Source organism: Schistocerca piceifrons, unplaced genomic scaffold (assembly GCF_021461385.2).
Source record: "Schistocerca piceifrons isolate TAMUIC-IGC-003096 unplaced genomic scaffold, iqSchPice1.1 HiC_scaffold_1632, whole genome shotgun sequence".
NCBI lineage: Eukaryota > Metazoa > Arthropoda > Insecta > Orthoptera > Acrididae > Schistocerca > Schistocerca piceifrons.
In genome coordinates, this window is record NW_025727493.1 from 453,734 (window position 1) to 468,829 (window position 15,096).

Here is a 15,096-nt window from a genome sequence, read left to right on the forward strand (position 1 = left end):
CTTCACTCCAGGTTTAGTGTATCCCTTGGACCTTCTTATTGACGATGAAACACAGAAATTGTATCGGAATTAAATACAAACGGCACAATGCCGACTTAAGTACAAGAAGACTGACTCTTCTTACTGACTATGCTTTGAACCATTTATGTGACACTAGTTATAGATTCCGATGCTTCACTTCAGCTTTACTGTATCCCTTGGACCATCTTATTGACGATGATACACAGCAATTGCATCGGAATTAAATAGAAAAGACACAATGCCGACGTAAGTGCAAGAAGACTGACTCTTCTTACTGTCTATGTTTGAAACTTTCATGTTACACTAGTAATAGATTCCGATGCTTCTCTTGAGGTTTACTGAATCCCTTGCACCTTCTTATTATCGATGAAACAAAGAAATTGCATCGGAATTAAATACAAAAGATACCATGCCGACTATGTACAAGAAGACTGACTCTTCTTACTGACTATGTTTTGAACCATTCCTGTGACACTAGTTATAGACTCTGATGTTTCACTTCAGGTTTACTGTATCCCTTGGACCTTCTTATTGAAGATGAAACACAGAAACTGCATCGGAACTAAATACAAAAGGCACAATGCCGACTTAAGTAAAAGAATGCTGACTATTCTTACTGTCTATGTTTTGAACCATCCCTGTGACACTAGTTAAAGATTCCGATGCTTCACTCCAGGTTTACTGTATCCCTTGGACCTTCTTATTGACGATGAAACACAGAAATTGCATCGGAATTAAATACAAAAGGCACAATGCCGACTTTAGTACAAGAACACTGACTCTTCTTACTGACTATGTTTTGATTCATTCCTGTGACACTAGTTATAGATTCCGATGCTTCACTCCAGGTTTACTGTATCCCTTGGACCTTCTTATTGACGATGAAACATAGAAATTGCATCGGAATGAAATACATAAGGCACAATGCCGACTTTAGTACAAGAAGACTGACTCTTCTTACTGACTGTGTTTTGAACCATTCCTGTGACACTAGTTATAGATTCCGATGCTTCACTTCTGATTTACTGTATCCCTCTGACGTTCTTATTGACGATGAAACACAGAAATTGCGTCGGAATTAAATACAAAAGGCACAATGCCGAATTAAGTACAAGAAGACTGACTCTTCTTACTGTCTATGTTTTGAACCATTCCTGTGACATTAGTTGTAGATTCCGCTGCTTCACTCTAGGTTTACTGTATCCCTCTGACCTTCTTATCGACGTTGAAACACAGAAATTGCATCGGAGTTATATACGAAAGCCACAATGCTGACATAAGTACAAGAAGACTGACTCTTCCCACTGTCTATGTTTTGAATCATACCTGTTACACTAGTTATGGATTCCGATGCTTCACTGCAGGTTTACTGTATCCCTTGGACCTTCTTATTGACGATTAAACACAGAAATTGCATCGGAATTAAATACAAACGGCACAATGCCGACTTAAGTACAAGATGACTGACTCTTCTTACTGACTATGCTTTGAACCATTTATGTTACACTAGTTATAGATTCCGATGCTTCACTTCAGGTTTACTGTATCCCTTGGACCATCTTATTGACGATGATACAAAGCAATTGCATCGGAATTAAATAGAAAAGACACAATGCCGACTTAAGTGCAAGAAGACTGACTCTTCTTACTGACTAGGTTTTGAACCTTTCATGTTACACTAGTTATAGATTCCGATGCTCCACTTCAGGTTTACTGTATCCCTCTTACCTTCTGATTGACGATGAAACACAGAAATTGCATCGGAATTAAATACAAAAAGCACAATGCCGACTTAAGTACAAGAAGACTGACTCTTCCTACTGTCTATGTTTTGAACCATTCCTGTGACACTAGTTATAGATTCCGCTGCTGCACTTCAGGTTTACTGTATCCCTCTGACCTTCTTATTGACGATGAAACACAGAAATTGCATCGGAATTAAATACAAAAGGCACAATTCCGACTTAAGTACAAGATGACTGACTCTTCTTACTGTCTTTGTTGTGAACCATTCCTGTGACACTAGTTATAGATTCCGATGCTTCACTCCAGGTTTACTGTATCCCTTGGACCTTCTTGTTGACGATTAAACATTGAAATTGCATCGGAATTAAATACAAAAGGCACAATGCCGACTTAAGTACAAGAAGACTGACTCTTCTTACTGTCTATGTTTTGATTCATTCCTGTGACACTAGTTATAGATTCCGATGCTTCACTCCAGGTTAACCGTATCCCTTGGACCTTCTTATTGACGATGATACACAGAAATTGCATCGGAATGCCGACTTAAGTACAAGAAGACTGACCCATCTTACTGACTATGTTTTGAACCATTCCTGTGACACTAGTTATAGATTCCGATTCTTCACTTCAGGTTTACTGTGTCCCTCTTACGCTCTTATTGACGTTGAAACACAGAAATTTCATCGAAATTAAATACAAAATGCACAATGCTGACTTAAGTACAAGAAGGCTGACTCTTCCTACTGTCTATGTTTTGAACCATTCCTGTGACACTAGTTATAGATTCCGACGCTTCACTTCAGGTTTTCTGTATCCCTTGGACCTTCTTATTGAAGATTAAAGACATAAATAGCATCGGAATTAAATACAAAAGATACAATGCCGACTTGAGTGCAAGAAGACTGACTCTTCTTACTGACTATGTTTTGAACCATTCCTGTGACAGTAGTTATAGATTCCGATGCTTCACTTCAGGTTTACTGTATCCCTTGGACCTTCTTGTTGACGATGAAACATTGAAATTGCATCGGAATTAAATACAAAATTCACAATGCCGACTTAAGTACAAGAATACCGACTCTTCTTACTGACTATGTTTTTATTCATTCCCGTGACACTAGTTATAGATTCCGATGCTTCACTCCAGGTTTACTGTATCCCTTGTACCTTCTTATTGACGATGATACACAGAAATTGCATCGGAATGCCGACTTAAGTACAAGAAGACTGACCCTTCTTACTGACTATGTTTTGAACCATTCCTTTGACACTAGTTATAGATTCCGATGCTTCACTTCAGATTTACTGTATCCCCCTTACCCTCTTATTGACGATGAAACACAGAAATTGCATCGGAATGAAATACAAAATGCACATTGCTGACTTAGGTACAAGAAGGCTGACTCTTCCTACTGTCTATGCTTTGAACCATTCCTGTGACACTATTTATAGATTCCGATGCTTCACTTCAGGTTTTCTGCATCCCTTGGACCTTCTTATTGAAGAAGAAAGACATAAATAGCATCGGAATTAAATACAAAAGACACAATGCCGACTTGAGTCATGAAGACTGACTCTTCTTACTGACTATGTTTTGAACCATTCCTGTAACACTAGTTATAGATTCCGATGCTTCACTCAAGGTTTACTGTATCCCTTGGACCTAATTATTGACGATCAAATACAGAAATTGCATCGGAATTAAATACAAACGGCACAATGCCGACTTAAGTACAAGAAGACAGACTCTTCTTAATGTCTTTGTTTTGAACCATTCCTGTGACACTAGTTACAGATTCCGATGCTTCACTCCAGGTTTACTGTATCCCTTGGACCTTCTTATTGACGAAAAAACACAGAAATTGCATCGGAATTAAATAGAAATGGCATAATGCCGACTTAACTTCAATAAGACTGACCCTTCTTACTGACTATGTTTTGAACCATTCCTGTGACACTAGTTATAAATTCCGAAGCTTCACTTCAGGTTTACTGTATCCCTCTGACCTTCTTATTGACGATGAAACACAGAAATTGCATCGGAATTAAATACAAAATGCACTATTCCAACTTAAGTAAAAGATGACTGACTCTTCTTTCTGTCTTTGTTTTGAACCATTCCTGTGACACTGGTTATAGATTCCGATGCTTCACTCCAGGTTTACTGTATCCCTTGGACCTTCTTATAGACGATGATACACAGAAATTGCATCGGAATGCCGACTTAAGTACAAGCAGGCTGACCCTACTTACTGACTACGTTTTCAACCATTCCTGTTGCACTGGTTATAGATTCCGATGCTTGACTTCAGGTTTACTGTATCCCGTGCACCTTCTTACTGGCGATGAAACACAGAAATTGCATCGGAATTAAATACAAAAGGCACAATGCCGACTTATGTACAAGAAGACTGACACTTCTTACTGTCTATGTTTTGAACCATTCCTGTGACACTATTTATAGACTCTAATGCTTCACTTCAGGTTTACTGTATCCCTCTTACCCTCTTATTGACGATGAAACAAAGAAATTGCATCGGAATTAAATACAAAAGGCACAATGCTGACTTTAGTACAAGAAGACTGACTCTTCTTACTGACTATGTTTCGATTCATTCCTGTGACACTAGTTATAGATTCCGATGCTTCACTGCAGGTTTACTGTATCCCTTGGACCTTCTTATTGACGATTAAACACAGAAATTGCATCGGAATTAAATAAAAAAGGCACAATGCCGATATAAGTACAAGAGGATTGACTCATCTTACTCTCTATGATTTGTACCATTCCTGTGACACTAGTTACAGATTCCGATGCTTCACTCCAGGTTTAGTGTATCCCTTGGACCTTCTCATTGACGATGAAACACAGAAATTGTATCGGAATTAAATACAAACGGCACAATGCCGACTTAAGTACAAGAAGACTGACTCTTCTTACTGACTATGCTTTGAACCATTTATGTGACACTAGTTATAGATTCCGATGCTTCACTTCAGGTTTACTGTATCCCTTGGACCATCTTATTGACGTTGATACACAGCAATTGCATCGGAATTAAATAGAAAAGACACAATGCCGACTTAAGTGCAAGAAGACTGACTCTTCTTACTGTCTATGTTTTGATTCATTCCTGTGACACTAGTTATAGATTCCGATGCTTCACTCCAGGTTTACTGTATCCCTTGGACCTTCTTATTGACGATGAAACATAGAAATTGCATCGGAATGAAATACATAAGGCACAATGCCGACTTTACTACAAGAAGACTGACTCTTCTTACTGACTGTGTTTTGAACCATTCCTGTGACACTAGTTATAGATACCGATGCTTCACTTCAGATTTACTGTATCCCTCTGACGTTCTTATTGACGATGAAACACAGAAATTGCGTCGGAATTAAATACAAAAGGCACAATGCCGAATTAAGTACAAGAAGACTGACTCTTCTTACTGTCTATGTTTTGAACCATTCCTGTGACACTAGTTGTAGATTCCGATGCTTCACTCTAGCATTACTGTATCCCTCTGACCTTCTTATCGACGTTGAAACACAGAAATTGCACCGGAGTTATATACGAAAGCCACAATGCCGACTTAAGTACAAGAAGACTGACTCTTCCCACTGTCTATGTTTTGAACCATAGCTGTTACACTAGTTATGGATTCCGATGCTTCACTTCAGGTTTACTGTAATACTTGGACCTTCTTATTGACGATGAAACACAGAAATTGCATCGGAATTAAATACAAAAGGCACAACGCCGACTTATGTATAAGAAGACTGACTCTTCTTACTGACTATGTTTGAACCATTCCTGTGACACTAGCAATAGTATCTGATGCATCACTTCAGGTTTACTGTATCCCTTGGTCCTTCTTAATGAAGATGAAACACAGAAATTGCATCGGAATTTAATACAAATGGCTCAATGCCGACTTAAGTACACGAAGACTGACTCTTCTTACAGTCTATGTTTTGAACCATTCTTGTGACACTAGTTATAGATTCCGATGCTTCACTCCAGGTTTACTGTATCCCTTGGACCTCCTTATTGACGATCAAACACAGAAATTGAATCGGAATTAAATACGAAAGGCACAATGCCGACTTAAGTACAAGAAGACAGGCTCTTCTTACTGTCTATGTTTTGAACCATTCCTGTGACACTAGTTATAGATTCCGGTGCTTCACTCCATGTTTACTGAATCCCTTGGACCTTCTTATTGACGATAAAACACAGAAATTGCATCGGAATTAAATAGAAAAGGCATAATGCCGACTTAAGTACAAGAAGACTGACCCTTCTTACTGACTATGCTTTGAACCATTCCTGTGACACTAGTTATAAATTCCGATGCTTGACTTCAGGTTTACTGTATCCCTCTGACCTTCTTATTGACGATGAAACACAGAAATTGCATCGGAATTAAATACAAAATGCACAATTCCGACTTAAGTACAAGATGACTGACTCTTCTTACAGTCTTTGTTTTGAACAATTCTTGTGACACTAGTTATAGATTCCGATGCTTCACTCCAAATTTACTGTATCCCTTGGACCTTCATAATGACGATGAAACACAGAAATTGTTTCGGAATAAAATACTAAAGGCACAATGCCGATTTAAGTACAAGAAGACTGACTCTTCTTACTGACTATGATTTGAACCATTCCTGTGACACTAGTTATAGATTCCGATGCTTCACTTCAGTTTTACTGTATCCCTCTGACCTTCTTATAGACGATGAAACACAGAAATTGCATCGGAATTCAATACAAAATTCACAATACCGCCTTAAGTACACGAAGACTGACTCTTCTTTCTGACTATGTTTTGAACCCTTCCTGTGAAACTAGTTATAGATTCCCATGCTTCACCTCAGGTTTAGTGTATCCCTTGGACCTTCTTATTGACGATGAAACACAGAAAGTGCATCGGAATTAAATACAAAAGGCACAATGCCGACTTAAGTTCAAGAGGACTTACTCTTCTTACTGTCTATGTTTGAATAATTCCTGTGGCACTAGTTATAGATTCCGATGCTTAACTTCAGGTTTACTGTATCCCTTGCACCTTCTTATTGGCGATGAAACAAAGAAATTGCATCGGAATTAAATACAAAAGATACCATGCCGACTTATGTACAAGAAGAATGACTCTTCTTACTGACTATGTTTTGAACCATTCCTGTGACACTAGTTATTGACTCTGATGCTTCACTTCAGGTTTTCTGTAACCCTTGGACCTTCTTATTGAAGATGAAACACATAAACTGCATTGGAACTAAATACAAATGGCACAATGCCAACTTAAGTAAAAGAATGCTGACTATTCTTACTGCCTAAGTTTTGAACCATCCCTGTGACACTAGTTATAGATTCCGATGCTTCACTCCAGGTGTACTGTATCCCTTGGACCTTCTTATTGACGATGAAACATAGAAATTGCATCGGAATTAAATACAAAATGCACAATTCCGACTTAAGTACAAAATGACTGACTCTTCTTACAGTCTCTGTTTTGAACCTTTCCTGTGACACTAGTTATAGATTCCCATGCTTCACCTCAGGTTTAGCGTATCCCTTGGACCTTCTTATTGACGATGAAACACAGAAAGTGCATCGGAATTAAATACAAAAGGTACAATGCCGACTTAAGTTCAAGAGGACTTACTCTTCTTACTGTCTATGTTTGAACCATTCCTGTGGCACTAGTTATAGATTACGATGCTTCACTTCAGGTTTACTGTATCCCTCTTACCTTCTTATTGACGATGAAACACAGAAATTGCATCGGAATTAAATACATAAAGCACAATGCCGACTTAAGTACAAGAAGACTGACTCTTCCTACTGTCTATGTTTTGAACCATTCCTGTGACACTAGTTATAGATTCCGCTGCTGCACTTCAGGTTTACTGTATCCCTCTGACCTTCTTATTGACGATGAAACACAGAAATTGCATCGGAATTAAATACAAAAGGCACAATTCCGACTTAAGTACAAGATGACTGACTCTTCTTACTGTCTTTGTTGTGAACCATTCCTGTGACACTAGTTATAGATTCCGATGCTTCACTCCAGGTTTACTGTATCCCTTGGACCTTCTTGTTGACGATTAAACATTGAAATTGCATCGGAATTAAATACAAAAGGCACAATGCCGACTTAAGTACAAGAAGACTGACTCTTCTTACTGTCTATCTTTTGATTCATTCCTGTGACACTAGTTATAGATTCCGATGCTTCACTCCAGGTTAACCGTATCCCTTGGACCTTCTTATTGACGATGATACACAGAAATTGCATCGGAATGCCGACTTAAGTACAAGAAGACTGACCCATCTTACTGACTATGTTTTGAACCATTCCTGTGACACTAGTTATAGATTCCGATGCTTCACTTCAGGTTTACTGTATCCCTCTTACGCTCTTATTGACGATGAAACACAGAAATTTCATCGAAATTAAATACAAAATGCACAATGCTTACTTAAGTACAAGAAGGCTGACTCTTCCTACTGTCTATGTTTTGAACCATTCCTGTGACACTAGTTATAGATTCCGACGCTTCACTTCAGGTTTTCTGTATCCCTTGGACCTTCTTATTGAAGATGAAAGACATAAATAGCATCGGAATTAAATACAAAAGACACAATGCCGACTTGAGTCATGAAGACTGACTCCTCTTACTGACTATGTTTTGAACCATTCCTGTGACAGTAGTTATAGATTCCGATGCTTCACTCAAGGTTTACTGTATCCCTTGGACCTCCTTATTGACGATCAAATACAGAAATTGCATCGGAATTAAATACAAACGGCACAATGCCGACTTAAGTACAAGAAGACAGACTCTTCTTAATTTCTATGTTTTGAACCATTCCTGTGACACTAGTTACAGATTCCGATGCTTCACTCCAGGTTTTCTGTATCCCTTGGACCTTCTTATTGACGAAAAAACACAGAAATTGCATCGGAATTAAATAGAAAAGGCATAATGCCGACTTAACTTCAATAAGACTGACCCTTCTTACTGAGTATGCTTTGAACCATTCCTGTGACACTAGTTATAAATTCCGAAGCTTCACTTCAGGTTTACTGTATCCCTCTGACCTTCTTATTGACGATGAAACACAGAAATTGCATCGGAATTAAATACAAAAGGCACTATTCCGACTTAAGTAAAAGATGACTGACTCTTCTTACTGTCTTTGTTTTGAACCATTCCTGTGACACTGGTTATAGATTCCGATGCTTCACTCCAGGTTTACTGTATCCCTTGGACCTTCTTATTGACGATGATACACAGAAATTGCATCGGAATGCCGACTTAAGTACAAGCAGGCTGACCCTACTTACTGACTATGTTTTGAACCATTCCTGTTGCACTGGTTATAGATTCCGATGCTTGACTTCTGGTTTACTGTATCCCGTGCACCTTCTTACTGGCGATGAAACACAGAAATTGCATCGGAATTAAATACAAAAGGCACAATGCCGACTTATGTACAAGAAGACTGACACTTCCTACTGTCTATGTTTTGAACCATTCCTGTGACACTAGTTATAGACTCTGATGCTTCACTTCAGGTTTACTGTATCCCTCTTACCCTCTTATTGACGATGAAACAAAGAAATTGCATCGGAATTAAATACAAAAGGCACAATGCTGACTTTAGTACAAGAAGACTGACTCTTCTTACTAACTATGTTTTGATTCATTCCTGTGACACTAGTTATAGATTCCGATGCTTCACTGCAGGTTTACTGTATCCCTTGGACCTTCTTATTGACGATTAAACACAGAAATTGCATCGGAATTAAATAAAAAAGGCACAATGCCGACATAAGTACAAGGGGATTGACTCATCTTACTCTCTATGATTTGTACCATTCCTGTGACACTAGTTACAGATTCCGATGCTTCACTCCAGGTTTTGTGTATCCCTTGGACCTTCTCATTGACGATGAAACACAGAAATTGTATCGGAATTAAATACAAACGGCACAATGCCGACTTAAGTACAAGAAGACTGACTCTTCTTACTGACTATGCTTTGAACCATTTATGTGACACTAGTTATAGATTCCGATGCTTCACTTCAGGTTTACTGTATCCTTTGGACCATCTTATTGACGTTGATACACAGCAATTGCATCGGAATTAAATAGAAAAGACACAATGCCGACTTAAGTGCAAGAAGACTGACTCTTCTTACTGTCTATGTTTTGATTCATTCCTGTGACACTAGTTATAGATTCCGATGCTTCACTCCAGGTTTACTGTATCCCTTGCACCTTCTTATTGACGATGAAACATAGAAATTGCATCGGAATGAAATACATAAGGCACAATGCCGACTTTACTACAAGAAGACTGACTCTTCTTACTGACTGTGTTTTGAACCATTCCTGTGACACTAGTTATAGATTCCGATGCTTCACTTCAGATTTACTGTATCCCTCTGACGTTCTTATTGACGATGAAACACAGAAATTGCGTCGGAATTAAATACAAAAGGCACAATGCCGAATTAAGTACAAGAAGACTGACTCTTCTTACTGTCTATGTTTTGAACCATTCCTGTGACACTAGTTGTAGATTCCGATGCTTCACTCTAGGTTTACTGTATCCCTCTGACCTTCTTATCGACGTTGAAACACAGAAATTGCATCGGAGTTATATACGAAAGCCACAATGCCGACTTAAGTACAAGAAGACTGACTCTTCCCACTGTCTATGTTTTGAACCATAGCTGTTACGCTAGTTATGGATTCCGATGCTTCACTTCAGGTTTACTGTATTACTTGGACCTTCTTAATGACGATGAAACACGGAAATTGCATCGGAATTAAATACAAAAGGCACAACGCCGACTTATGTATAAGAAGACTGACTCTTCTTACTGACTATGTTTGAACCATTCCTGTGACACTAGCAATAGACTCTGATGCATCACTTCAGGTTTACTGTATCCCTTGGTCCTTCTTAATGAAGATGAAACACAGAAATTGCATCGGAATTAAATACAAATGGCACAATGCCGACTTAAGTACACGAAGACTGACTCTTCTTACTGTCTATGATTTGAACCATTCTTGTGACACTAGTTATAGATTCCGATGCTTCACTCCAGGTTTACTGTATCCCTTGGACCTCCTTATTGACGATCAAACACAGAAATTGTATCGGAATTAAATACGAAAGGCACAATGCCGACTTAAGTACAAGAAGACAGACTCTTCTTACCGTCTATGTTTTGAACCATTCCTGTGACACTAGTTATAGTTTCCGGTGCTTCACTCCATGTTTACTGAATCCCTTGGACCTTCTTATTGACGATAAAACACAGAAATTGCATCGGAATTAAATAGAAAAGGCATAATGCCGACTTAAGTACAAGAAGACTGACCCTTCTTACTGACTATGCTTTGAACCATTCCTGTGACACTAGTTATAAATTCCGATGCTTGACTTCAGGTTTACTGTATCCCTCTGACCTTCTTATTGACGATGAAACACAGAAATTGCATCGGAATTAAATACAAAATGCACAATTCCGACTTAAGTACAAGATGACTGACTCTTCTTACAGTCTTTGTTTTGAACCATTCCTGTGACACTAGTTATAGATTCCGATGCTTCACTCCAAATTTACTGTATCCCTTGGACCTTCATATTGACGATGAAACACAGAAATTGTTTCGGAATAAAATACTAAAGGCACAATGCCGATTTAAGTACAAGAAGACTGACTCTTCTTACTGACTATGATTTGAACCATTCCTGTGACACTTGTTATAGATTCCGATGCTTCACTTCAGTTTTACTGTATCCCTCTGACCTTCTTATTGACAATGAAACACAGAAATTGCATCGGAATTCAATACAAAATTCACAATACCGCCTTAAGTACACGAAGACTGACTCTTCAGTCTGACTATGTTTTGAACCCTTCCTGTGAAAGTAGTTATAGATTCCCATGCTTCACCTCAGGTTTAGTGTATCCCTTGGACCTTCTTATTGACGATGAAACACAGAAAGTGCATCGGAATTAAATACAAAAGGCACAATGCCGACTTAAGTTCAAGAGGACTTACTCTTCTTACTCTCTATGTTTGAACCATTCCTGTGGCACTAGTTATAGATTCCGATGCTTCACTTCAGGTTCACTGTATCCCTCTGACCTTCGTATTGACGATGAGACACAGAAATTGCATCGGAATTAAATACAAAAGACACATTGCCGAATTAAGTATAAGAATACTGACTCTTCTTACTGTCTATGTTTTGAATTTTCATGTTACACTAGTTATAGATTCCGAGGCTTAACTTCAGGTTTACTGTATCCCTTGCACCTTCTTATTGGCGATGAAACAAAGAAATTGCATCGGAATTAAATACAAAAGATACCATGCCGACTTATGTACAAGAAGACTGACTCTTCTTACTGACTATGTTTTGAACCATTCCTGTGACACTAGTTATAGACTCTGATGCTTCACTTCAGGTTTTCTGTAACCCTTGGACCTTCTTATTGAAGATGAAACACATAAACTGCATTGGAACTAAATACAAATGGCACAATGCCAACTTAAGTAAAAGAATGCTGACTATTCTTACTGCCTAAGTTTTGAACCATCCCTGTGACACTAGTTATAGATTCCGATGTTTCACTCCAGGTTTACTGTATCCCTTGGACCTTCTTATTGACGATGAAACATAGAAATTGCATCGGAATTAACCCTGCTGTTCTGTTCACTTTTACTTGACATATATACTGTTCGGGTCAATATGACCCGACATATCAAAATGCTTTAGAAACATAAATTTTGGTACAGTTTTAGCTATCGACATTGTTGTTCTATTCCAGTACCTTGTTAGTAATAATAATAATAATAATAATAATAATAATAATGGTAATAATAATAATAATAACAATGCATACAACTTTATTGAGGGATATTTTTCATTTAAATATGCACATAAATTTGAAACAACAGACAGTTTCCATTACAGGCATTCAACTTAGAAAGCACTACAGTTTTTCCATACTTCTATTCTTATTGTTGACAGTTTAGACGTAAGTATTGACATTTTCTAACAACAGACAGTTGTCATTACAGATATTCATCTTAGAGCACACTACAGTACAGAACACACTACAGTTTTTTTATTACATTCCAACATAGAAAGCACTACAACTTTAGAATCCTCTCTTCTTACTGATTGTAGTTTAGGCACAAGTATTCACATAAATTTGAAACAACAGAATTTTCAATACAATCATCTTATAAAATACTACAGTTCTTTTCTTACTGCTTGCACTGTGGACACAAGTAGGTTACATGTTTCTTGCAAATATGTTTACTACATTTTCCACACACCATGTTTGTTTTATTGTCATTACTTGATGGACAGAACTTACAGCGTGCACGTTTTGTAGATTTTCTTGTTGTTACCGATTCTGACACACCACCCACATCATTCGGGTTTTGGATGCTTGTGACCATTCTCAAAGAATCTTCTGTTCTTGGGAAATGCGTTCTTGATGCAATATGTTCTTTTATCAGTGACTTTCCAAGTTCCTCCAAGAATATTCTCCTTCTAGTCAATTTGCTTGCATTCCAATTAGGGTCAACCGAAATCCACAAAACGTATGCATTATAAGCAGAAACATCAAGAATATTGTAGAAAACTATCATTGGCCACCTATTACTTTTTCGTTTGCATGTATATGTACCTAATAACTGATCAAGCGTGTCTACAGCACCTTTGGTTGAATTATAGTCCAAAATCATTTTTGGCTTCTTATCAGCCCTGTCACTGATTTCCGCATCATGGTGGAGAGTGCTCATAAGTACAACATTCTTGTGTCTCTTAGGAATATAATTAACCACAGTAGTGTCATTTGTGAAGTAAAATGAAGAGCTGTGTACCTCCTTGTTGGTCATTTTGTGTGGAAGCTCCGGCTTATTTTTCCGTATAGTTCCCAACATAGTCAATTTCCTTTTCAGAAGCAGCTGCCCCAAATTGTACGACGTAAAAAAGTTGTCACACGTGATATTCTGACCACGTAACTCAGAAGTGAGATCAGATACCACCCTCATTCCCTGATTTCTTTCTGGTGCCGCTCCACTCACCTTTCCTGTATAAATTTGGGCTTTCAGTACGTATGAAGTTTTGCTGTCACACATGGTCCATATTTTGATCCCATATTTTGCCGGTTTACTTGGGATATACTGCTTGAATGGACAGCGACCTCTAAATGCTACTAACTGCTCGTCAACAGTAACATTTTCTCCTGGATTATACAGTTTAGGAAGGACCTCTACCCACTTCTCCCAAATACTACGAATTGCGGCAAGTTTGTCAGTACGTCGTCTTTCCTCTCTAGTAGATTTCTTGTCAAATCGCAGGACACGTGATATCTTACAGAATGTTTCATGAGACATGGTTGCTCGAAATATGTTTCGCCCAGTATCTTTATCCCACAAACTTTTTGTAGACTCCCCATGAGATCGATATACACCCGCTAGGAGTAAGAGTCCTAAGTATGCATGGAAAACAGAACCATCAATATCTGTCCACTGTTCACCATAAACTCGCTGCCCTTCAATATTTGTCATCTCTATTATTTCATTTTGAAGCGCTGTGTGAAATACTGCTTCAAATGAACATTTTACATCAGATATTCTGCTGACTGCATACCTGGTAACTCCTGGGGTACTCTTGATGATGTTCGAAGCTGGTAGGCGACCATGTTGTGCTGGTGGATGCAACTGCCATTCTATATTCCCATTTTTAGAAAGAAAAGTCTCTACACTATTTTGTATGGGCTGTGGACTGTCGTAACTGTCATCGGAACACTCGCTTTCAGATGCATTGCTGATGTGATCTTCAAACTCAGAAAGTGATCCTTCATCTGGTGAGGCATTTACTATTTCTTCCAACTCACGATCATTCAATGGTCTCATCGCCATGGTGTCACAAGTCAAACTGGGCAGAAACAAAGCATTCCAATTATTGAGAACTGCCAATTATTATTTCCTGGGGAAAGCAACAAACAAGCCCATTGTTGTGAACGCATGGAGCTTTAGGTGATTGTTGAGAGTAAGTTGGAATGATGCAGTCACTATTCCCACACAACACAACAAAAATAATTTTCGCCATTTCCAGATTTTAGAAATAAATACGAGTTACACTAAACATATTTGTGTCGGGTCATTATGACCCGAACATTACATATGCAACTATTACAGTTGAAGCCCAAACTTCTTAAACTTTTTTAAAACCTTTTAAAACACATGCTGCTC

The 15,096-nt window shown here is 38.3% G+C and overlaps 1 protein-coding gene across 1 annotated transcript; it reads right to left on the reverse strand.

Annotated features, from left to right (window-relative positions):
* Positions 1 to 12,544: 12,544 nt before the first annotated feature.
* Positions 12,545 to 14,763, reverse strand: LOC124735422. Its single transcript, XM_047248562.1, has 3 exons — positions 14,120 to 14,763; positions 13,100 to 13,966; positions 12,545 to 12,656 (listed from the first exon to the last, which is right to left on the reverse strand). Exons 1-3 carry the CDS (start codon positions 14,761 to 14,763, stop codon positions 12,545 to 12,547), a joined length of 1,623 nt encoding a protein of 540 aa, XP_047104518.1.
* Between the last annotated feature and the right edge of the window lie 333 nt (positions 14,764 to 15,096).